This window comes from Elgaria multicarinata, chromosome 17 (assembly GCF_023053635.1).
Source record: "Elgaria multicarinata webbii isolate HBS135686 ecotype San Diego chromosome 17, rElgMul1.1.pri, whole genome shotgun sequence".
Lineage (NCBI taxonomy): Eukaryota > Metazoa > Chordata > Lepidosauria > Squamata > Anguidae > Elgaria > Elgaria multicarinata.
This window is the reverse complement of record NC_086187.1, coordinates 670,925-696,416: the sequence shown is the minus strand read 5'-3', so window position 1 is coordinate 696,416 and position 25,492 is coordinate 670,925. Positions and strand designations below refer to the sequence as shown.

The following is a 25,492-nucleotide window of genomic DNA, read 5'->3' as shown; positions in this document are numbered from 1 at the left end:
AGGGCAATTCCTGGGTTCCTTTGGGCAGACCATGGCTGTAGCCTGGGCGCCGCCTTGAGGAAAAGAGCCCCCCCTCTGGTCATGAGTACACTGGCCTCCCGAGCGCAACGGCTACTCACATCAAAGTGGAAACGCCCAGCTACAAATTTCAAGAGCTTCATTGCTGTCTCCACCGCTCTCTCACGCACATGATCTGATTTTGAGGTCATCCATGGTTCCATGATCTATCAAACGAAGGGCAGACACAGAGAATGTGTTCCTAACCTTGTCTGGGCCACAGGAAGATCAAGATGAGCTGAAAAACGACCCCCACGTGACTACTGACAATTGGAAGTCTCCATTGTCTCACTTGTAGGCAGGCTCAGAAGCAGCATCAACAGAAGAGCAGGTTTGGACCAGTGAGGCCAGGGTGGCGAAATTCCTGTCCCAGAGGGTTTCCAGCCAGTGTGGCCGAACAAAGGCAGCCCAGTGGGCCCGTCCGGCATTTCCCCAGCCTCCTTGCCCCTCTAAGGCCAAAGTGGAGGCTCTGGCACCAGCATCCCCCCCCCCCGTGAGGAGGGTGCAAAGGGCCATGCTGGGCGCCCTGCCCCCCCCCCCCCGCCTACCTTCATCAGGTGCTGCAGCTCACTTGGGCGTGGGTTCTCCAGCAGCAGGTCTTGCAGCATCTCCTCAAAGCTGCTCATGGTCTGGTGGTAGAGGCCCTGAAGCACAAGGAAGCAGCAGGTGTGAGCCCCACACGTCCTGCTGGGAGGAGGGAAGGGCTGAGCCAGGGAAGGTGGACAAGATGCACCGGGTGCTGCCACAGCCCGGCCCATCCCCTGAATGGGTCTGGGTCGTCTCTGGCCCTGGACTAGCCCCCAAAGAGGTCTCCAAGGGGGTGTCTTTACAGCGCTGGGTTGGTGCTGCACCTCTTTGAAACCCTGCGCCTTCCTTCCCTGGCGTGGCGTCGGGTAATCCCAAAGCTGAGGAGGGAGCACGGGGTTCTGGGTGGCCGCCTGGGGACTGTAGCCGCCCCTGCCCTCTTCCTGGTGGAAGGCGACCAACCACAGGTCACCTTCCACCAGGCACCACCCAGCCACACCTCCGCTGCCACTCCAGAGCAAGGCAGGCCCTTCAAATGCGGAATTTAATTTCTGCACTGATTTTCATCCTGAAACTGTCATCAGAACGGACCACCACAGCAGTGAGTCTCCTGCACTGAGCAGGGGGTTGGACTCGATGGCCTTAGAGGCCCCTTCCAACTCTACTATTCTATGATTCTATGAGCGTTGGTAGGTGTGCAGCAGACAAGGGCTCACTTTGACGTCATCCACTGCCGGCTCGTTTCCGTACGTTTGCCCTTCTAGGCTGTCCAGGGGGGGAAGGCCAAACACGCTCACGAAGGAGACGCAGAGCAGCTGGGATTTCTTCTCTGCCTCCAGGAGAGGCTTCAGCTTGCTGATGGAAGAGGAACACACCCGAAGTTTAGTTGCAGCAAGAAGGGATGGAACCCTGTCAGCGCCCAAGGGATTTTGGCCTCATCCTCCGGCTCAGAGGAGCTGTCAGTCGCACAATCTCTCATGAAGGCAAAAAGGCTGCTTTGCCCAGATTCGCTACTGCCAAGGAAGTAAAGGAGGATGGCTGGGGAGGAAATGCAACGCCCCCCAGGCTGCCCCCGCTCCGGGGCAGAGCACAAGAAGGTCCCAGGTCACCTCGCTCAAGCCGGCGTACAAGACCCTATGGCAGGGGTGGGCAACAGGGGGCCGTCCAGCTGTCATTGGGCTTACCTGCCATGCCTCAGGAGCACGCCAGGGCCCTTGGAGCCTTTCTATGCCTTCCACCTTGAACTGGGCCCCCAAAGGACTGGGAGCCATTGCTCTTCTGACATATTTCTACTAAGGGTGACCCTCGAGCCTCGCTGCGAATCTCCCCTCCCGCCCGACATTTGAAATGCTGTTCCTGTCCACTACCTGAGTTCTTTCGCGATGTACATAGCATCCTGACGCACTGTGCTGGCCAGTGTGTGGACAGGTTCTCTTTCAATCAGCACCTGGGAGGTCATTACAGAGACACAGTATGAATGTTGAACAGGCGACAGCAACTCCCCTTTAGAGGTATCTAGGGATCTGACGAGAACAGGCAGGTGTTTTCACCAACAACTGAGCTGCAACCGGAAGAGCCTCCCACATGGACGATCTCGCCACCAACAGCCCAGACTCCTCTGATGTGACCCTGGCCTCCCTACTGAGGCCAAGCTCCTTCCCAACACCCCCATCTATTTATCTGCATGCGCTTGTGGGCCAGGTCAAGACCCAAGACAGCAGCCACTGGGTGGCGCATGGGATCTTGCTTTTGCGGCGTTCATGACTGAAGAGGCTGCTGCTCCTGCCTTTTAGAGATGCTTTGCTTCTGGTGGAGTGCTCTCTCTCTCTCTCTCTCTCTCTCTCTCTCTCTCTCTCTCTCTCTCTCTCTCTCACACACACACACACACACACACACACACACACCCTCCCTCCAATCTAAAATGAGAGTAACAAATTATAGCTGAAAATCTTGGCTTTCATTTTTGTGATTTGTAAATTAATTTAGTCATTAATTAGATTTGTATAATTTCCAACTGGCCAAAGCCCTTGGGGCAGTTCACAATCATAAAACCAAACAACAACAACAACAACAACAACAACAACAACAACAACTAAATCAACACCCACAAAAAAGCAACAAAATGCTACAATATTAAAATATTTTTTAAGAACGTTGAGGAGTCAGCAGTAAAACCAAGAATTAGAGCAACAGATTAATTATAAATAGGAAGAGGAAGGTCTTATCCTGGCACCTAAATGTACACATTGAAGGTGACCGTGGGGTCCCGCTAGGGCGGGGGGCATTCCATAGACAGAGGGCCTAGGAGTGGGCCTACAAACCCCTCCCCAGTGCTGTTCACAGGTCATGACAGCTCAGGGTGGCTTCATTGACCTGCAGGAGCTGTCCACGACATGCCCAGGACCTGAGGGCACCCTTTTTGCACAGGGCCTGCGGGCCCCTGGCGTGCCATGGCTTCTCATGTCGTGTGAACCCAAGCCGCAGGCGTTGCTTGAGGGCTCTGGCAAAAGGGCCAGGCACTGGGCACAGCCCTTGCTGGCCAAATGGAGAGGAGGGATGGCTCTAGGGGCCAGAAGAGGCACCAGCCGCTGGGTCCAACCTCTCTATTCGTGCAGCAGGAGGCTCCTTGGGGGCAGCTGGCCAGCAGAGGTGGGGCTCAGGTTCACTAGCAACTATTGTGCTTCCACAGAAAGTGAGCGGAGCATACTTACGATCAGGCATTCCACCAGTGCCGTTTTCTTGTCCAGACAGATGCCTTGTGCTTTACCTGTTGCAGCAACGGCCTCAAGGAACATCAGCACAGCAATCAAAAAGGTTTTCTTCAGGTTTATGTCCTAAATGCAGTCCGAGGGCAGAAAACAGATCCCCATGAACAAACAAAGCCACATCCTTTCATATGGCTTCATAGGCATAATCTACCCCAAAGGGAGGGCAATGTCGAGGATGATCAGGGGTTTGGAAACAAAGCCCTATGAGGAGAGACTGAAAGAACTGGGCAGGTTTAGCCTGGAGAAGAGAAGGCTGAGGCGAGACATGAGAGCACTCTTCAAATACTTGAAAGGTTGTCACACAGAGGAGGGCCAGGATTTCTTCTCAATCATCCCAGAGTGTAGGACACGGAATAACGGGCTCAAGTTACAGGAAGCCAGATTCCAGCTGGACATCAGGAAAAACTTCCTGACCATAAGAGTAGTACAACAGTGGAACCAATGGCCTAGGGAAGTTGTGGGCTCTCCCACACTGGAGGCCTTCAGGAGGCAGCTGGACAACCCTCTGTCAGGGATGCTTTAGGGTGGATTCCTGCATTGAGCAGGGGTTGAACTCGATGGCCTTATAGGACCCCTTCCAACTCTACTATTCTATGATTCTATGATGATTTCTTGTATATGAAGTTCTAGGGCTGCGGCATTTATATTGACCATTCAGACCTTTCATCAGCTACAAAGGTGACTTCTGGGCAGCAGATCTTTTTAAAAAAACACCAAAAAAACAAAACAAAACAAAACACAATATGGGGGTGTGGAAGGAAAAGCTGGGCCATGAATGGATCCCTCCAAAACCCCTGCAGGCTGACACCACTGGGGCAGGTGGTGGGCAGCCCTGTGCAGTTCCGCCCCTCCTCTCCCTCTGTCCCTCCCTTTTTATGGCCTTCTCAAGCCATGTTACATAATACATCAATGTGGTTTGTTTCTCCCAATGAGCGGGAAAGGATAGCTCCAGGGCCAGCATCCTGGTTCTGGGAAACAGGGGGGCTTTGACATGCCCTCCCCCGAATGCTCCCCTTTGCCCTCTCTGCCACTGGAACAGTAACTCTGGAGAAGCAGTGACAGCAAATCACTGGGAGAAGGGGCGGCTTCTGCCTGCGGACCTCCCTATTGGCCTGTGACCCCCGGGGCTTGCTCTCAGCAGTGCGCCCTGACACTTCTTTCAAATGGAGGTGGCAAGGGCCCCAGAGAGAGAGAGAAAGAGAGAGAGAGAGGGGGGGGGAGAGAGAGAGATGCCCCCGCTGCTCACACCGGGGAGAGGACGCCTCTTATGAAGTGCTGCCTGGGGTGGCACACACAAGTTCTCGCCTCTTGCTTCAGCATTGATTTAATGACACCCACACAAAAACTGTTGGCTGAGAACCCTAAAAGCCCCGTAGAAGGAAGAGGGAACCAGAAAACGCCAGCTTAGCACCCTCACAACACACCCACACCCACACCCACGTTCATTTAAATGCTTTGGAGTCTGGAGCAAGCAGTGAGGGGCCACAATTGCGGCTGACACCTAATTGACTCATGGTGGTGAGCATCCCTGCAGACTGGAAGGAGCTGGAAGGAGGCTGCCAGCCCACGCTGGTGCCCAGGCAACCGAGGGCCAGTGGAAGTCATCTCTGGCACAGCAGCTGCTGCACGCTGAGCCGTTTCTCTCCTGCTCCAGACTGAACTGGCTAGCAAAACCCCCACAAACTTCCCCAGCAGCCCATTTCAGCTCCAAGGAGGAGGGCGACAAGAGACAGTTGGTGCGCGAGGCAGACCCGCCCCCGCCTGACCACCCCGTGCAAAGGCAAACGTCTTCACCGTACCAAGGGGGCGATGGCGAAGTGCTCCATCATTTTGGTCAGGATGAGTTCGACCCGAGGGAGCAGCTCCTCCTTCATGCCCAGGGCCACACGTCCGTAGCACAGCAGCAGCGTGGTCGACTTGCAGTGCTGGAGGGGAAGGGCAGAGCACAGCGTCGCCTCCTCAGAGCCTGCCCAGAGTCACAGGAGGGCCGATGCGCGTGGAGGGCGGGAGGGCAAGCCAGGGTAAAAGGCATTCGAAGCAGCCTGAAAAGCCCTTTGGGAGTCACCCCAGAGGACTGCCGGGCTCAGGCAGAAGAGGGGAGTCCCCCCCCCGCCCCCCTGCCCCAAAGACACGCCGGCGCAAGGCCCAGGCCACCAAGTGTGGAATCCCCACACTCCGCTCCCTCAGTCTTCATGAGGCGTCCACACACCATCCTCATGGAATCGGGGAGGGGAGGGCAGCAGAGCCCCACCCCACCCCCCAGTGCGGCAGGCCTGAGCCTTCCTTCACTTTGCCCAAGGCGGGGGCCTTTGGACGCCCCCAGCCCCACACCGCTTTCCTTCTCTGCCGTTCCCTTCAGGCCCTTTTCAGCAGCATACTGCTGGGGTGTTGTTGTTGTTATTATTATTATTATTATTATTATTATTATTATTATTATTATTAGAGAACAAATTACTTGGTACTAATGGGCGCAATATACACATTAATAGTCCTTTGCACTTTTCCTCCACAGTGAAATAATGGAAATGAAACATCAGATAAGGAGAGGTCATTTTGAACAATGATGGTGTGGGGGAAGAAAATAACTTCCTGAAAGAAAGGACTTTCAACTTCAGCAAAATGTTGGTTCTGATGAAACGTTTTAAAAAAGGGGGGAAAGGCAAGCCCAGGATCGCCCCCACACCTGCTGACACACACAAATAATGAATTGCATTTCTGAAATGATACCTGGCTGGCTTGTGACCCATTCTTGTTGAAGTTCTCCAGTGCCTTTAAAACCTCATCGGGGTGGCGGGATGCAGCCAAGCCCACAGCGGAAGCGATGCCCTGGGAGGGAGCAGCAAGTGGAAATGGCACGATGGCAGCAGCCGTCCAGCTCTCTGCCCACGAGGCCGAGTCGCTGCGGTGGGCCCACCCTGTGCCTGGGCAGGGATATCCTCGCCCTTGGGGTTCACAGAGCCTCTTCCTTGGGCAGAACCATGTCTCTCACGGATATGCCAGGAGCACTCAAGGCACTGCAGTGAACACAGCACTCTGGAGCAGCAAAGGGCTGTCTGCTGCCCCGATGCACCAAAAGTCTCTGTTAAACCCATGGTCCTTTGAGGACATAATTCTCAGGCAAGTCCCTTAAAGGCCACGAAGAGCCTCGGAGCCCCTCCTAGACTAAGATGTGTATCCTGGCGCCAGCATTCCTGGACCAGAGGGCCGCCTCGGTCTCAGCCAGGTGCTTGGTGGGCAAAAGGGCCTGAGTGCCAGAGGCCTCCCTGTCCCCATCCGTGCGCACGTAGGCCAGGCCACTGCGCTGACCGCTCTGCACATCGAACCATGGTGCTCTGGCCCACAGAAGGTTCTGGCATGAGGGCACGGGGCGGCCTTTTAGGCACCACAGCACTTTGCTGTAAGCAAACCAAGGGACCCTCTGGAAGCTGTTTCTTAAGGACGCTTCAGACACACTTTTTCTGAACTCCAGGCACGCCCCACGCTCCCCTCTTCCCTCCTTCCGCCCCACATCCCTACAGCCCTTTCTCTTGTGAGCTCCAATGGCCGGGGGTGGGGTGGGGTGGGGTGGGGTGGGGGCTTTAAGCAGCTTCAGGGTGGCGGAAGAGGAGGAAATGCTTTCACTTGCCGTCTCGGCTGTTCAGCGTTTGCTAACTTATTCAAATCCCTATGAGTGTCTCGACCTTAAGCAACCTCCCCCACCCCCAACACAGAAACCCATATCCTTGCCGTGGGTTTTTGTTTGGGGTTCTTTGTGCTATTAGGATGGGACCTTTATAGGGCAGACAGTGGTTTGAATCGAGGGAGCGCCTCCCTCCCTGGCATGTGTGTGTGTGGGTTGTGTGGGTGTCTTGTTTTCATCACTGAACTCGTGCCATTTCCTCACAGACCCCAGCAAAGCCAGGACTTGCATCTGAGTAGATATGAGAGTGCTGTTAATCTGCAACCCTTGGCAGACTTACTTGGGAGTAAACCCCACTGAACTTAAAGGGGTGCTCTTGGTGGGGTGGGGGGATCAGAGCTGCCTCCCTTTATTGCAGGGGGGCATTTTACCCTCTTCTCCCTCCAATTGCAAACATAGAAAGGCCTTCTTTGACAAGTTCATAGCACAACACCGGCTTTACACACTGTCGATTTCACACCGTTAAGGTGTTTATTCCAGTTTATGTCCGATCTTTTTGAAAACGGGATAAGGGTGAAATGGCGGGAGACATCCTGGCTGGTGTTAATGTTATGTAATCGACCCACAAACTCCCATGAATGTACTTGCCCGTACCCTAAGGTCATCCTCAGGGGTCCTTCTCCATGAGCCTCTGCCAACGGAAGTGAGACAGGTGGATACCAGGAGAAGGGCCTTCTCTGCTGTGGCACCCCGGCTATGGAATGAGCTCCCTAAGGAGGTTCACCTGGCACCTACACTATACTCTTTTGGACACCAGGTGAAGACCTTTTTATTCTCTCAGCATTTTAACAGGCTATAAATTTAATTTTAATTTTGCTGTTTTAAATTTGTGTGTTAAATTTGTATTTCTGCACTGCTGCTGATTTTATCTTGGCTGTGGTTTTATATTGTATTTTATATCATGTTTTTATTCTGTTTGTTTTATACTTTGAATGGTTTTAATATGTGTGAACCTACCAGGAAGCTTCGGCTATTGGGTGGTATAGAAATGCAATCAATCAATAAATGGCCAGCCACAAGCGTGCTAAAAATCGCTCTTTTAGAGATGCCTTATATTATCAAGCACCTGCTTGCCCATAAAGAACATTTCATAGAATCATAGAATAGCAGAGTCGGAAGGGCCCCACAAGGCCATCGAGTCCCACCCCCTGCTCAAGGCAGGAATCCACCCGAAAGCATCCCTGACAGATGGTGGTCCAGCTGCCTCCTGAAGGCCTCCAGTGTGGGAGAGCCCATATCCATGTTCAAGACACATGGATGGATTCACTTGGCCTGCCAATGAAAGGTTTTCCAATGAGAGTTTAGGCCACAGAACTTCTTGTAAGCCACTGACAAAGATGGGAGTCGACACACATTTGGCCTATTTGTAGTTTTTAGAGATTTTATATTATGGTTCTATTTATTTTATTAATATACAGATAAAAACTTAAGTACATAAAACCTATATGCTGTAATGCTAAATACTGTAGTAATGTAAGACACAAACGACAATTACTACAGTATTTTATCTGTATATTGTGTCACAATATATCCCCGTTACAATGTTTTTAACATTTGCACTTTTTAATATTATGCCATTTTAATTCTTTATATTTATGTCCCTTGACTCAGTATTTTATTAACCTACTCAGAACTAGGGCAAGAAAAGAGTGGAGGGGCTTTAGCCTTTCCTTGCAGCCATGGAAGGGCTACCAGGATGCGAGGAAGGCAACCAGGATGATCAGGGGTCTGGAAACAAAGCCCTATGAAGAGAGACTGAAACAACGGGGCCTGTTTATTTATTTATTTATTACATTTCTATACCGCCCAATAGCTGGAGCTCTCACGGAATCACGGGCTCAAATTACAGGAAGCCAGATTCCAGCTGGAGATCAGGAAAAACTTCCTGAGTGTTAGAGCAGTACGACAATGGAGCTAGTGACCTAGGGAGGTGGTGGGCTCTTCCACACTAGAGGCCTTCCAGAGGCAGCTGGACAACCCTCTGTCAGGGGTGCTTCAGGGTGGATTCCTGCACTGAGTGGGGGATTGGACTCGATGGCCTTGTAGGCCCCTTCCAACTCTTACTATTCTATGATTCTATGAGGGGGAATAAGCCAGTTCTTGCTAATGGCCTGGTCAGAAACTCGCCAGGAGCTCTTGCACTTCCTCCCACCAAGGAGTTGGAGCAAACTGGGAAATGGTGGAATATCTTCAGGCTCCTTCTTACCGGTTTCCCCCCACCTCACCCCACCCATGGCCATTGTGGTTCATGGCTTTTCCTGCATGCTTTACACGCTGTCATTGCCATGCAGCTGCTGTCTCACTCCTCCTCCCCCTTTTCCTGGTATTATTTGGGAATGAGGAAAATGCGGTATTCTTGTGGTCACGCAATGAAACTGCCATCGCCTCCCTGTGTTATTCCTGCCATCGCGCTACGTCCCACTTCGTGTAGGCGGGTGTTGAGCGGTGTGGTGTTGACATTGCTAGGGACGAGGATCGGGTGGGAGTGTTTCCTCCTTTGACCTATTGCCCCGTCTCCTTTTTGCTCTTGGGAGGTGCATCCTACTGGTGTTTCACTAGTACATGGTGGAGCCCAGCTGTGCTCAGCTCCATGTCTCAGGGATGCCTAAACAGATGGGCAGTGGGGCCAGGGTTGCGGGGGCGGGGTGGTGGTGGTGGCTGCAGCGGCCCCTTCATGATGCAGGCAAAACATGAACACCTGCTCCCCCTTCCCATTCAATCCGGTGTATTCTCAAGTGAGAAAAGTGCTACTGCTGGTTTTTACCAGGAGCAATACTGACTTGTGCACATGGGGGGGGGGAGGGATGAAGGGGTGGGGTTAAGTGCGGAATCCCCTCTCGTATCTAAGAGATCAGCCTGGCTGTTTTCTTTCCAGGCAATGGCTGAACTGTCCGGTACTCCCTGGAAGTCCGTCGCTCGATCCTCCCAGGGCACCCTCAGCCCCCAAACACTTGGAAGGTGGGGCTTCCCACGCTTTCTGATCCAAGACCATTGATGCAGAGGGGACGGTTTAATCCTGCCCCTGGTGAGCTGAGAGAGGTAAGCGATTGGGGAGCGGGGAAGATAAATAAATTTGTCAGGAGTCTGGAGAGTAGGCGTGTGTCCAAAAGCCTCTTGTCCTCCAGCCCCTTTCTGTCCGCTCTGGGACCCGGCCCTTGGGGGCACACAGATGGGACAGATCATTCCCTTGTGAAATTTGGTTTGCCGGCAGCAGATCCTCCCTGCAGGGGTGGGGGACCCATTAAGACGGTCTGCCCCCAGAGACTGATGGAATCTGAAGGGTTCCTGAATGCTCTGGGGGATTTTCCAGCTGATAGGGCTGGCAATTCGGCCGAGGCCTTGGTCTCACGATGGAATGGTGAGATGGGACAGGCCAACGATGCAATCGCTCCCAAGCACCCACTCCTGTGCTGTGGAGCCCGTAATTCCCCTGGGTTTACAGAAGATCTACGGGCAATGGAACAGGCTGGACGACAGCTAGAGTGCAGGTGGCGTAGGTCTCGGAGGGAGTACGACAGAAGATCAGCAAAGACTCTCCGTTGTTGTGCCTATTACGCGGCAGTGAGGAGGGCAAAAGAATCTTACTCTGCCTTCTCAATCTGATCCTCAAAATGCCACCCAGCAGAATTATTCCAGGTGGTGAAGAGCCTGTTGGGAGGAGGCTGGGGCTCTGGGAAACCAGGATTGGGAACCCTTGGGAACCTGCTGTAATAAATTTGCTAGGCACTTCGAGGAGAAAATTGCTCGTGCTCACTCAGAAGTTGATGCCACAGTTATCGCAGAGCCTGGGGAGGTGTACAGTGCCCCGTTTAATCATGTTTTTTTGGATCAGTTCCATTTGTTGACAAGACACTTGAATCAGTCCGTCCCACCCCATGTAAGCTTGACCCTTGCCCATCCTGGCTAATTCTATCTAGCAGAGGTGGATTGGTTGGGTAGGTCCAGGGGGTGGTAAATGCCTCCCTCTGTCAGGGAGTGGTGCCTGCTGCCTTGAAAGAGGCTGCAGTGCGCCCTCTCCTGAAGAGGCCCTCCCAGAGGTATGTGAGAACTACCGCCCCATCGCTAATATCCCCTTTTTGGGCAAGGTGCTTGAGCAGGTGGCGGCCGGGCAACTTCAGACATTCTTGGAAGAAACGGATTATCTGGACCCTTCTCAGTCTGGTTTCAGGCCAGGGCACGGCACTGAAACAGCCTTGGAGGCTCTGACTGACAACCTACTCCAGATGAAAGGGTGGGTCCTACCCTGTTGATCTTCCTGGATCTCTCGGCGGCTTTTGATACCATTGATCATGGTATCTTACTGGATCGGCTCTGCGAGATGGGAGTAGGAGGCACTGTGTTACAGTGGTTCTGCTCCTACTTGTGGGACCGATCCCAGAGAGTGGTATTGGGGGATTCCTGTTCCACCATATGGCAATTAAGCTGTGGGGTACCACAGGGTTCTATTCTATCCCCCATGCTGTTCTATATGAAGCCGTTGGGTGAGGTCATTAGGGGTTTGGGGGTTGGGTGCCATCAGTATGCTGATGATGCTCAGCTCTACTTCTCCTTGTCGTTGGAGTCAGCTGGGGCTGTGAAGGTGCTGGACCAGTGCCTGGAGGCTGTAATGGGCTGGATGAGGGCCAATAAACTGAAGCTGAATCCTGATAAGACGGAAGCTCTGTGGATTGGTGGTTCCCGAGTCTGGGAATTGGGTAAGTGACCTGTTCTGGAGGAGGTGGCGCTCCTTCTGAAGGAGCAGGTACGTAGCTTGGGAGTACTCCTAGACCCATCATTGTCACTGGAGGCCCAGGTGGACTCTGTGGCATGGAGTACTTGGGGTCAGCTTCGGCTGATCCGCCAGCTACGGCCTTTCCTAAACAGGGACAACCTAGCCACAGTATTGCATGCACTGGTAACTTCCCGATTAGACTATTGCAATGCACTCTACATAGGGCTGCCCTTGAAGATGATGAGGAAGTTGCAGCTAGTGCAGCAGCTAGACTGCTGGCGGGTACATCTTACAGAGACCACATAACACTGGTCTTAAAGGAACTGCACTGGCTGCCTATACGCTTCTGGTCGGAATTCAAGGTGTTGGTAATGACGTTTAAAGCCCTAAACGGCTTGGGACTCGATACTTGAGAGAGCACCTCTCCTTATATATGCCTGCCTGACCTGAGATCTGTTGGAGAAGCCCTTCTCCGCATCCCACCAATGCAACATATATGCTATGATGGGACACGGGAGAGGGCTTTCTCTGTGGTGGCACCCCCACTGTGGAATGCCCTCCCCTTGGAGGCCCGACTGGCGCCAACACTGATTTTATTCCGGCGCCAAGTGAAAACATGGCTTTTTAACAAAGCCTTTGATGGTTAAACTCACAAAGATGGCACATTGTTTTAACTGTTTTAACTGCTTTTGCTGCTTTTAAATTATATAGTGTTTTAACTTGGTTCATGGTTTAATTTGTTTTTAACTGTACATATTTATAGTTTTATACTGTATGCTTTTATCTGTACGCCGCTCTGAGATCTTAATGATATAGGGTGGGATCTTACTGTTTTAAATAAGTAAACAATAAATAAATAAATCAGGGGAAGGATGACGCAAGAGAGTCATGGGATTTCCAAAGCAGAAGCAAGGGCGAATTTATCCCCCCACCCCAGCAATGAAACCTACTTTGTGCATGGGCATTCAAGCTTTTCTCTGGCACTACTTGGCAAAAGCCTTTCCCCTATTCTGTATGAAGTGGAAATGCACACAACTGCTACGCCACCCCCCGCCCAGACGAGGGACTGCCACCAGACCCAGAGGAACCTGAGCCTTTGGGAGAGGTGGTTGCAGAGACATCCCTGTCAGGAGAAAGGGAGCCTGTCTTTGAGGCAGAGGCTGAGAAAACCCCTGACCCCCAGGAGTGTTGTCCCCGCAAGCAACAGGCTCGTAGGCCTCTGGATAGGAAGCTCTGATTGCTACAGCTGAGCTCTGGGTGGAGTCCAGCAGGTCTGGGGCTTGAGAGCCTTCACTGAAAACCCAGCCAACGTTGGAACAACCTGGTCCATCCTGCCTCTACTGTGTACTTTGCCTCCTGAACCATGCCTGTGATTGATGCTCAGTTTCTGGACCTTTTGGACTGCCTAATGACCCTGGTTCTGGACTGTGTAATGTACCAGACTGATTCACTGAGTTTGACCTCTTGCCTGTTATGGTGGCCACTCCTGTTGTTGCCTGATCCTCTCGTCTAACTGCCTGCCTGTGTTCTGACCGCTGCCTGGATTTAGACCACAGCTGTTGTAATCTGAACCCCCTCAGCCGATCATCTGTAGGCCTGTTTGCTGACTCCACTGCATTTAGAGCTTGCTACAGCCAAAGTAGGACAACAACGCTGAGAAGAGGCTCCTTTGTCCCAGGAGGAGAACCCTGATGGTGGGAGGTCCCCTCCTGTGGGCTTGCCCCACCTGAAGGTTCCCTCCCACACTCCACCTCGCAACACCCTGGGCTATTTTGTCTCACTTGTTCCAGGTCTGGAATAGGCTGGAGGTGTGAGGCTCTGTCTACCAATAGGGCCCCATTCTCTTTCCCAGGAGAAGAGCAGGTGTGTCATTGTCACCGGCATCATCACCATCTCACCATTGCTTCCAAAGGTCCTCGGTGGGACAGGGACAGGATACTGCAGAGTTGCTCTTGGACTAACTGAGAGTCATCTGAGGTACGCAGGATGGCTCCATAGTACTGGTAGAGGAAGATCTGTAGGAGGAAGAAGGAGGAGGAGGACCAGATCAGGCACCTGGATATAAAAAAACTAGAGGTTGAAACACATCAGAGGACCTTACCTGGAGGACCTTCTCTTCTGTTGCTCCCAGACTGTGGAATGGCCTGCCGGAGAAGACTCATCAACTTAACAGTCTTTTAGCATTTAAGAAAGCTATAAAGACTGATCTATTCCGGCAAGCCTATCCAGTGGAATTTTAGGATGTTTTTAGACTGTTTTAGTAATGTATACTATGTTTTTAATTCAGTTTTATGTATTTTATACTTATTGTTGTTCCCTGCCTCAATCCAAACAGAGAGGTGGGTAAGAATTATTATTATTATTATTATTATTATTATTATTATTATTATTATTATTATTGGTCTTTTCAGCAATAAATTCATTTGTAGCCTCTGAGACTATTCTCTCTCTGTGTATTCATAGAATCATAAAATAGCAGAGTTGGAAGGGGCCTACAAGGCCATCGAGTCCAACCCCCTGCTTAATGCAGGAATCCACCCTAAAGCATCCCTGACAGATGCTTGTCCAGCTGCCTCTTGAAGGCCTCTAGTGTAGGAGAGCCCACCACCTCCCTAGGTAACTGGTTCCATTGTCGTACTGCTCTAACAGTTAGGAGGTTTTTCCTGATGTCCAGCTGGAATCTGGCTTCCTTTATCTTGAGCCCGTTATTCCGTGTCCTGCACTCTGGGAGGATCGAGAAGAGATCCTGGCCCTCCTCTGTGTGACCACCTTTTAAGTATTTGAAGAGTGCTCTCATGTCTCCCCTCCATCTTCTCTTCTCCAGGCTAAACATGCCCAGTTCTTTCAGTCTCTCTTCATAGGGCTTTGTTTCCAGACCTCTGATCATCCTGGTTGCCCTCCTCTGAACACGCTCCAGCTTGTCTGCATCCTTCTGGAGCGTGTTCAGAGGAGGGCAACTAGGATGATCAGGGGTCTGGAAACAAAGCCCTATGAAGAGAGACTGAAAGAACGGGGCATGTTCATCTTGGACCTCCACCTGCCACCTTGCACCTTTAGCTGGGCAATGCCCAGACACCCGGTCAGAGAGCATGAAGGTGTCCTGCTGCTCCTGCTGTCGGCTCTTGGAGGCACAAGATGGAGCAGGCAACTGGATCAGGAGCAGCACCACTGGTGCCAGCTGGGACTGGCAGTGGATTCCAGTCCTGCAGCTAAAGTGGAAACCCAACTACCCCAGCAGCCCTGACTGGGAGCAACTGGCAGGATGAATCGACATGCCAAGAAAGCCTTTCTGGATGCTCCAGCTCACTACGGGCAGCACCTCCGCTTTGACACAAGGAGCCAGTTGGGAATGGCTCCCCTGGTCTCCCTATTCACTAGACGAGGCTGAGGGACTCTCCTCGGAGTTAAAGGGCAGTGGCACCTCCTGGATGGATATGAGTGGGCCCCAGCGCAAAAGGACACGGACTCTCAAGTCACTGTAGCTGGAGGCTTTGGTCTCCAAGGGCTCCAAGGGCTCCTGGCCCTCTCTCTGCCTTTAGGGGCGCTTCGTTCTTCAATTGCCCGGCTCTTTTAAGAATGATCTTGTTAGCTGTTCCAAAAGCGTCAGTCCACAATCATGTCACACATCATCCCACAGGGGTACTAAGGGAGCCCGGCCTCTTTATTCCTTAAAAGATGTCACTAACACAATCAGAGGAGAACATGGACCTTTATTATTATTATTATTTATTTATTTATATAGCACCATCAATGTACATGGTGCTGTACAGAGTAAAACAGTAAATAGCAAGACCCTGCCGCATAGGCTTACAATCTAATAAAATCATAGTAAAACAATGAGGGGAAGAGAATGCAAACAGGTACAGGGTAGGGTAAGCAGGCACAGGGTAGGGAAAAACTAACAGTAGAAAGTAACAGTAGAAGTCTGCACAACATCAAGTTTTAAAAGCTTTAGGAAAAAGAAAAGTTTTTAGTTGAGCTTTAAAAGCTGTGGTTGAACTTGTAGTTCTCAAATGTTCTGGAAGAGTGTTCCAGGCGTAAGGGGCAGACACCCAGAGCTAGACACCCAGAGCTAGAGTAAGAGGTATCACCACAGTTCAAGTCTATAACTTAGTCTCCTTTTTGGGTTCAAGGGAAGGAAGCAATGGAATAGGAAGGCTAAAGCTGCGAATCAGCCGAGGCTAGCGAGGGATGCTAAAAGCAACAAAAAATCTTTCTTCAGGAACGGGCATAGTAAAAGACAGGAAAGACATGGTGGTTCAGCTACTCAACAAGGATGGCAAATTGATAACAGATGACAAAGAAAAATCCAAAGTGCTCAATTCCTACCTTGGTTCAGTTTTCTCCCAAAAGCAGATCTATGACCCCGCCCCCCGGGCAAAAATGTACAAGCTGAAGGGGCAAGATTGAAGCTTGAGACTGATAAACAAATGGTCACGGAACACCTAATTTCTTTGAATGAGTTCAGATCTCCAGGTCCCAATGAATGGCATCCTAGAGGAATAAAAGAACTGGCAGAAGAACCCTCAGAACCACTGACTATTGTCTTTGTGAAATCATGGAAGACGGGTGAAGTGCTGGATGATGGAAGGAGGGTTAATGTTGTCCATACCTTCAAAAAGGGCAAAAAGGAGGAACCTGGCAAATGCAGCTCAGTCAGTCTGACATCCATCCCTGGGACATTTTTGGAGCAGTTTATAAAACAATGCATTGATTACTAGAAGCCACCATGGACTTGCCAATAACAAATCCTGCCAAACCAATCTGATCACATCCTTGTGGACTATGGGAATGCTGTAGACATAATATATCTTGACTTCAGCAAAGCTTTTGACAAAGTACCACATGACATTCTGATTAGCAAACTAGCTAAAAGTGGGCTAGATGGAACAACTATTAGGTGGATCCACAGTTGGCTACAGAATTGGACACAAAGAGTGCTTATCAATGGCACTTTTTCAAACTGGGGGGAGGTAATGAGCCGGGTACCACAGGGCTCAGTCCTGTGATCAGTGCTCTTCAACATTGTTATTAATGACTTGGACGAGGAGGTGCAGGAAATGTTTATCAAATCTGCAGATGACATAAAATTGGATGGGATAGCTAACACCCTTGGAATTGTTGTAGATCACAAACTGAATATGAGCCAACAGTGTGATGTGGCTGCAAAAAAAGCAAATGCTATTTTGGGCTGCATTCATAGACATATAGCTTCCAAATTGCGCGAGGTACTGGTTCCCCTCTATTCAGCACTGATTAGGCCTCATCTTGAGTATTGCATCCAGTTCTGGACACCACACTTCAAGAAGGATGCAGATAAGCTGGAGGGGGTTCAGAGGAGGGCAACGATAATGACCAGGGGTCTGGAAACAAAGCCCTATGTGGAGAGACTGAAAGAACTGGGCAGGTTTAGCCTGGAGGAGAGAAGACTGAGGGGAGACATGAGAGCACTCTTCCAATACTTGAAAGGTTGTCACACAGAGGAAGGGCAGGATCTCTTCTCGATCCTCCCAGAGTGCAGGACACAGAATAATGGACTGAAGTTACAGGAAGCCAGATTCTGGCTGAACACCAGGAAAAACCTCCATACTGTTAGAGCAGTACCACAATGGAACCAGTGACCTAGGGAGGTTGTGGGCTCTCTCACTCTAGAGGCATTCAAGAGGCAGCTGGACAGCCGTCTGTCAGAGATGCTTTAGTGTGGATTCCTGCACTGAGCAGTGGGTTGGACTCGATGGCCTTATAGGCCCCTTCTGGCTCTACTATTCTATGTTTCTATGAGAGATTATTCACTATTTTCTTCTCAAGTCCAAAATATATTTTCAAACTAGAAGCAGATAATCTTGTCTACAATTCCCCGCCTCCCCGCCCCGGTGTGTGGGGACTAGCTGGGGCTTCTCAGTGATCAAGGGTGTTGCAGACCAGATCCCACCAGAACAGCTTCTCTGCAAATAAGGACTAGAGATTTTCTTTTTATTCTCTTATTTTATACCAAATTGAGATGAACAAACAGAGCACAATTTTCTGCTGATGCAACTGACTGAGAGGGAAGGCCTAACTACTACTGACAAAAAGCATGGCAATACTTCCAGTTTCACTTTCCTGAGGAAAACACACACACCACGAATCCTTTAGAGTGTCAGCAAGGGACCAGCATTCTTCACACACAGTATCTTAGTCCTTCTACTGCTGTTATTACTCTGATTATAATAATACAATCCCCAGGCTGAAAACTGATGCTAAAGCAGCGTCCAGGGTTGAAACATGTTGAGCCCTGGAGGTACCCACCAAATGGCCAAATTCTGGGCCTCAGTCCTGGCATTGTCTAGTGAGGCTACGCTAGGACTTGTGGTGGTGGTGGACTTGAGAACCTCCATGAGATACCTTCTCTAAGGGTAGCCAGCACAGAACTGACCGTGGTTACCCCCGCCAAACCTTGCTGACATCACGGAAGGCAGAGAGCCACATCTCCCACAAACATCGTGGCTGGCAGCCGGCGGGCCCTCCTCCTGGGGCCCAGAGAGCAGAACGCTAGATGCAGCTACTCACCTTTTCAGGGCTTTGGCTGTCGCATTTTGTGTCCCCTTTCACTAGCTCCTGATGGAGTTCCTGAAAGCAAGCCTTATCCGTGACATCGATCAAGAGCCGCTCCACAAACTGTCAGGAAGAAGTGGGGAAATCAGGCCAACCGCTTGCTGGGTCCGGCTGAGGCTCGTCCAGCTCAGCAGTTGGCCTCCGGAGGTGGTGGCGCCCAGCAAGGGACGAATGCCCCAAGCGTGGGCCGAGGCCACAAAACGGGGCTCACAGGTGGGGATGTTCTTATGGCAGACATCTCCTACGCCCAAGGCGTCGTTTCCACACGCATCTTTCCTTCCTCTCGCTGGGGCAGATAAAGGTCTTGTGCACTCTGGGTCCAATGATGGCTACAGTGGTTTTCTAGGGTCACCAGCCAAAAATGGTGGGAGAAGAAAACAGGCACTAAAGCAACTGCTGCAGCTAAGCCTCTTCTGCCCCGAGGGAAGGAAGGAAGGAAGGAAGGAAGGAAGGAAGGAAGGAAGGAAGGAAGGAAGGAAGGAAGATGTCAAGATACCTTTTTCGGCATAAAGTACGCTACTATCTTCAAGTGAGTCCCCCTCCCCGCTGCCCACAGTGATCAGCTCAGACGCCTCAAAGGCTGCAGCTCACAAGGAGAGCACAAGGCTGGACAACCACCTGTCAGGGATGCTTTAGGGTGGATTCCTGCCTTGAGCAGGGCGTTGGACTCGATGGCCTTGGAGGCCCCTTCCAACTCTGCTATTCTATGATTCTATGCTTCTCCCCATCACATGGCCACTAAAGCAGCAGCAGCAGCAGCAGCAAGCTGAGGGCGGGTGGTTTCCCTTCATTCCATCTCCTTCCCTGGCCTGATCTCTTCAAATCCGATCACCTGTGGCTTGGTCCTGTCTTGCATCCATCTCTGCCAGCAAAGAACACCTCTCCTACTAGCCCGTGGGGGTGGGGGGTGGGGACACGCGCTATGGAGGAGGGAAGCCTCGGGGGACAAGCGATGAACGCAGCGGAATGCCTCTCCGTGGTTGGCCGTCTACGCTGACTTCCGATGGAGTGGCTGGCTGGCTGTGGGGCGCACGTGGAGTGGGAAGCAGGAAGAGACCTTGGCTCCCCCCCCCCCGCATCAGCTGCTCCTCAGCCGGAGGATGCTGGGGGGCACTTCAAGCAGGGGCCACCCCAGCAAACATCCCCTCTGGGCCTCCCTTATTCCTACCACCCACCCACCCACCCTCATGCCACCTCCATTCAGTTGTGCCCAAAGGAATCTGCTCGCCTTAGCGGGTGGTGGTGGTGTCCCCAAGTCACATAGCACGAAACTCCAATGGGCTCAGAACTGTGGTGAGGGACGGAGACCATTGCAAGCCCTCGCTGGCCATGGCAATGCAGGAGGACTCAGCGATGCACCCGCCTCCTGCCTGTGCCCGCTAATAACTCCTGGCCCCTTTTCCAAGGTGGGAAAAAGCCCAGGCCAGATTCAGTGGGAACCTGGCCAAGGAAGAAGAGCCCTCACCATACCTCCACCAGCTTCTGCTCCCACACGTCGATCTTGAAGGTGTCACTCTCGGTGAAAGCTGTGCAGGTGAGGAAGGGAATCGTTCAGGGCCAAGGTGCGCAACAGATATTATGGGTGGCCTTAGATGGCTCTGTGGAGAAGGGGCCTTCCTTTCCAGCATAGGCTCAATGCTGATGGCACTCTACAAGCTTATGGCTCAAGGATTTACAAAGTCAGAGCTCAAATGTCCAACGTGCCCGCTGGACTGTGCAAAATAAATATGCCTGCTGATACAGCAGGTGGACCCTTGGCTGAGCTGCTGTGCCAGGCCCACTGGGCTGCACAGGCATTTCACAGCCCGTCCCCGCCTGCCACCCCAGCTTCCTCGGAGCAACCCTGATCCCAAACAGAGGAGGCCCTTTGAATTAGATCAACCCTGTTCCCACGACAAGCGGACTCAGCGCAAGGGTCTCTGGGAGAATGGTGGTTTGTACCTTTGTTTGCCAGTTTCCCCAAGACACAGAGGATGCTACGGTACGGGAGCAGCCGGCCTCGGAAGCCCTCCAGGAGCTTGGTCAACACGTCTGCCGGGAAGTGGCTCCACAAGGCCACCAGGATGTCACCAGCCGCGTCCTGATACAGGTCCTGAAGATCCTGCAGCAACCGGGGGGTGGGGGGAGGCAGAAGCGTCACGCTGGGGGCAATCTGAGAGTTGCACGCACTGCCGGCACCGGCAGCACCCGCCTCTCGTGTCTGCTCTTGCCAGCAATGGCTTCTCCTGAGCAACGGAGTCGGGTGGAACGTGGCACAGCAATAGCCACAGCGCCGCTCCTCTGAGTGGACGGGACTCTTGCCCTGCTGGAGTGGCGGAGTCACACTAGCCTATTCCTTTCCTAACCACATTCTTAGGCTTCCCAATTATCAAAACATATTTTATTGGCTTACAATAAAAGATGAAACTATCAAATATACCAAGAAGACTAGAAAGCCATAAAATCTAACACAGCCTATAACCAGTCACTATAGCAAACTCACCAGAAATTTCAAAACTTCAGAAAAGTTTTGAAAAAACCAAAAGTGTTTTGTTTTTTTTAACATTAGAAGCTTAAAAAGTTTTGAGGCAAAAGCACAACATAGGTGCCAGGCAGGAATTTGGGAAAGGGATTCCCTAACTTGGTGTCACCACTGAAAATAGACACTTGCCCGGGGGGGGGGGAAGGGGGGCACTGATGCCCGGAAGCCCCAGAAGCTCCGCTGCTTTGCTTGGGAGTGAACAGAGCCTATCAGCCGGCCTGCGACCCAGCGGCGCTTTGGAAGGGTCGGCCCACTCTGGCTGGAAAAGGCGGCACCTCAGGCTTAGGAGGAGGGTCCCTGGAGAAAGGCTGGCCGGCAGGTGCTGCCCCTTTCTGCACGGTGGCTTTGGCCTGATTCCCCGCTCGAGCAATGACTGAAACTCCATCCAGACAAGACAGAGGTGCTCTGGGTCAGTCGAAGCGAGGGGCCCTGAGCTCTGGGGAGCCCCATCAGTCCCGTCTCCCCATGACTGTACGTCTCACTGGGCAGGGAGGGCAGGAAGCAACGACCAGCCCTGACTGGGTATTCCTGGGGGAGGCACCAGCTCACAGGCACGGAATGCCCTCCATGAGCCTCTGGAGAAGAACTTCTTCATACAGCACACAAAGTCAATTGTGGACGTTGCTATCACAAGTTGTAGTGATGGCCTGCCAACTTGCATGTCTTGAAATCCATGGAGGAGGAGGAAGAGGAGGAGGAGGAGGAGGCAGAGGCGGCTATCCATGGCTTGCAGTCAGGATGGCTGCACATTACCTCCAGTACTGGAGGCAGGATTTCTCTCCATCCAGGTTTCTGGGGAATGCAAGTGGGAGGGTGCTATTCACCCGTGTCTTCCTAGCAAGCTTCGCACTGGGGCACCTGGCTGGCCACTGTGCACACCGAATGATGGACTAGACAGGCCTTTGGTCTGATCCAGCATGGCTTTTAAGAACATCATTAGAGGAACTGGCATGAAATAATGGTCAAAATGACCTGGATAGTATTCAAAGAGAGAATGCTGATATAAAGGCCAATCACTCAGGCCAAAAAGATATTTGAGTAATGAACAGGTATGAGGCTGTCTTATTATTCCAGGTCAAAAGTGTACTTAAAATTTCTGCTTATCAATTAATGAGCAAAAAATATTGTGTAAGGAATACACATCAAAAAGCTTGTCTAGAAAAAAATATAGACTGAAGTTTAATTAGCAAATTTTGAGTAAAGGAAATTATCTGGAAGGTATAATTAAAAATTGATGTCATCAAGCCAGAAAGGTGTACGTGAAACACCTATATGAACATTCCAATTTTTAAAGGAATGTTTAACAACAATGAGATGTAAGCCCTAATTTATGGGACAGTTGATAACATTAGTTATGAGGTAACTTCTACACAAAAAATTGTATAAATACATGCTGATTTCAGAATACAGGAGCTTCTTACTAGAAGCATATTGGTTGCAGTAAAAAGATTGGAGTAAAAGGACTTTCAGAGAAAATGCAGCTTCTCAAGAGGGAAGTGGCTGGATGGCTGTGGACTGGCCACGATGTGGCAAAGGGCCTCAAGCTGCTCTCCTTTCGCACCCAATCGCGGGTGTCGATCGCCCCCTGGTGAATCTCAGATATACCTGCTCAAGTTTGGGAAACAAGCTAGTTGGATGGAGCGGGAAGAAGAGCCTCACTCTATATTTCATAGAATCATAGAATAGCAAAGTTGGAAGGGGCCTACAAGGCCATCGAGTCCAACCCCCTGCTCAATGCAGGAATCCACCCTAAAGCATCCCTGACAGATGGTTGTCCAGCTGCCTCTTGAAGGCCTCTAGTGTGGGAGAGCCCACAACCTCACCAGGCAACTGATTCCATTGTCGTACTGCTCTAACAGTCAGGAGGTTTTTCCTGATGTCCAGCTGGAATCTGGCTTCCTTTATCTTGAGCCCGTTATTCCGTGTCCTGCACTCTGGGAGGATCGAGAAGAGATCCTGGCCCTCCTCTGTGTGACAACCTTTTAAGTATTTGAAGAGTGCTCTCATGTCTCCCCTCCATCTTCTCTTCTCCAGGCTAAACATGCCCAGTTCCTTCAGTCTCTCTTCATAGGGCTTTGTTTCCAGACCCCTGATCATCCTGGTTGCCCTCCTCTGAACACGCTCCAGCTTGTCTGCGTCCTTCTTGAAGTGTGGAGCCCAGAACTGGACGCAATAGAGAGTAACCAGTACCTCATGTGATTTGGAAGCTATACTTCTATTAATGCAGCCCAAAATAGCATTTGCCTTTCTTGCACCCATATTGCACTGTTGGCTCATATTCAGCTTGTGATCTACAACAATTCCAAGATCTTTCTCGTTTGTAGTATTGCTGAGCCAAGTTTCCCCCATCTTGTAACTGCCTTTGGTTTCTATTTCCTAAATGTAGAACTTGGCATTTGTTCCTATTAAATTTCATTCTGTTGTTTTCAGCCCAGCACTCTAGCCTATCAAGATCACGTTGAAGTTTGTTTCTGTCTTCCAGGGTATTAGCTATCCCACCCAATTTGGTGTCATCTGCAAATTTGATAAGCGTTCCCTGCACCTCCTTGTCCAAATCATTAATAATTTTTTTGAAGAGCACTGGGCCCAGGACTGAGCCCTGCGGTACCCCACTCGTTGCCTCTCCCCAGTTTGAGAAGGTTCCATTGATAAGTACTCTTTGAGTCCGATTCTGTAGCCAACTGTGAACCCACCTAATAGTTGTTGCATCTAGCCCGCTTTTAGCTAGTTTGTTAATCAGAATATCATGGGGCACTTTGTCAAAAGCTTTGCTGAAGTCAAGATATATGACATCCACAGCATTCCCGCAGTCCACAAGGGAGGTTACCCGATCAAAAAAAGAGATCAAATTAGTCTGACAGGACTTGTTCCTGACAAATCCATATTGGCTTCTAGTGATCACCGCATTGATTTCAAGGTGTTTACAGATTTTCTTTATAAACTGCTCCAGAATTTTCCCAGGGATGGATGTCAGACTGGCTGGTCTGTAGTTCCCAGGTTCCTCCTTTTTGCCCTTTTTGAAGATAGGGACAACGTTAGCCCTCCTCCAGTCATCCGGCACCTCACCCATCTTCCATGATTTTGCAAAGATAATAGACAAAGGTTCTGAGAGTTCTTCCGCTGGCTCCTTCATTACTCTAGGATGCAGTTCATCGGGCCCTGGAGATTTGAACTCATTCAAGGAAATTAGGTGTTCTTTGACCATTTGTTTATCAATCTCAAATTGCAATCCTGCCCCCTCAACTTCTGCCTCACTTTCTCCAGGGGGGTCATAGACCCGCTTTTGGGAGAAGACAGAGGCAAAGTAGGAATTGAGCACTTCAGCCTTTTCTTTGTCGTCTGTTATCAATTTGCCATCCTCATTAAGCAGTTGAACCACCATTTCTTTCCTCTGTCTTTTACTACTCACATATCTGAAGAAAGCCTTTTTATTGCTTTTAGCATCCCTCGCTAATCTCAGCTCATTCTGAGCTTTAGCCTTCCTGACGTCATTTCGGCACTTCTGCGCCACTTGTCTGTACTCTTCTTTTGTAGCCTGGCCTTCCTTCCACTTCCTATATGTATCCTTTTTTGTTTTTAGGTCATCTCTAAGCTTTTTGTGGAGCCACATTGGTTTCCTCTGTTGTCTTCTATCTTTTCCCCTTGTTGGAATTGTTTGTAACTGTGCCTTTAAAATTTCATTTTTTAGATACTCCCACCCATCCTGCACTCCCTTTCTCATTAGGCTCATTTGCCACGGGACCTTAGTCATCATAGTTCTGAGTTTATTAAAATCAGCTTTCCTAAAATCCAGAGTACGTGTATGCCTACACTCAACTTTTGTCTCCTTCATAATCAAGATTTCAAGTATGACGTGGTCACTTTCCCCCAGAGTTCCCGTAACTGCCACTTTATCCACTAAGTCATCCCTATTGGTCAATATCAAGTCAAGGATTGCCGATCCTCTAGTTCCTTCCTCCACTTTCTGTAGGAGAAAGCTATCACCCATACATGTCAGGAATTTCTTGGAAGGGCCACTTTTGGCATCTGTTTTGTCATCTTGGCTCTTACCGTGGTCCTCAGCATATCTTCAGCGGCCAGTTTGATGAGGACGTTAGCCAGTTTGTAGTCTATGCTACTGGCTGACTTGATCACAGCTTGCAGGATCTGATTAATGCACAAGCGATGCTTTGGAGAAATCTACAGAATGGAAGGGAACACAAAAGGGAAACAACAGGGTTATGTGAAGTGCTGTGGGTGGGGACACACAGACACACAGAAGGTACAGCATCGGTCTGAGCACAAGCCTTATTATTATTATTATTATTATTATTATTATTATTATTATTATTATTATTTTATTACATTTCTATACTGTCCAATAACTAAAGCTCTCTGGGGGTTCACATGATAAAATGCAAATATTAAAATCTTAAAATGCAACATGATACAACTTTCAAACATTTGAAGAATTTCCAAATCAATGCACACAGAGGATAAACCAAAGAGCCCCAATGTGAGCATAAACCTCATAGTATCACAGATAACTGAACCATAACAGTTGAAAGGGGCCTTGGTGGCCATCTAGTCCAACCCCCTGTTCAACACAGGCAATCTTCATCCGAAATCTACCCTCCTGTAACTTAGACCTGTTAGAT

At 50.5% G+C, this 25,492-nt stretch overlaps 1 protein-coding gene across 1 annotated transcript in view; it reads right to left on the bottom strand.

The window, feature by feature from the left end:
• LOC134410237 (maestro heat-like repeat family member 5) overlaps positions 1-25,492 on the bottom strand; it is a 142,641-nt gene that overhangs the window by 34,971 nt on the left and 82,178 nt on the right. The window contains exons 8-19 of the mRNA XM_063143408.1: positions 24,906-25,034; positions 20,276-20,435; positions 19,805-19,860; positions 18,290-18,397; positions 13,639-13,755; positions 6,078-6,176; positions 5,150-5,275; positions 3,294-3,416; positions 1,950-2,029; positions 1,299-1,437; positions 606-701; positions 120-224 (exon numbers count right to left, since the gene is read on the bottom strand). Of these exons, the coding sequence (XP_062999478.1) occupies positions 120-224; positions 606-701; positions 1,299-1,437; positions 1,950-2,029; positions 3,294-3,416; positions 5,150-5,275; positions 6,078-6,176; positions 13,639-13,755; positions 18,290-18,397; positions 19,805-19,860; positions 20,276-20,435; positions 24,906-25,034 (1,338 nt within the window). The remainder of the gene's footprint in view (positions 1-119; positions 225-605; positions 702-1,298; positions 1,438-1,949; positions 2,030-3,293; positions 3,417-5,149; positions 5,276-6,077; positions 6,177-13,638; positions 13,756-18,289; positions 18,398-19,804; positions 19,861-20,275; positions 20,436-24,905; positions 25,035-25,492) is intronic.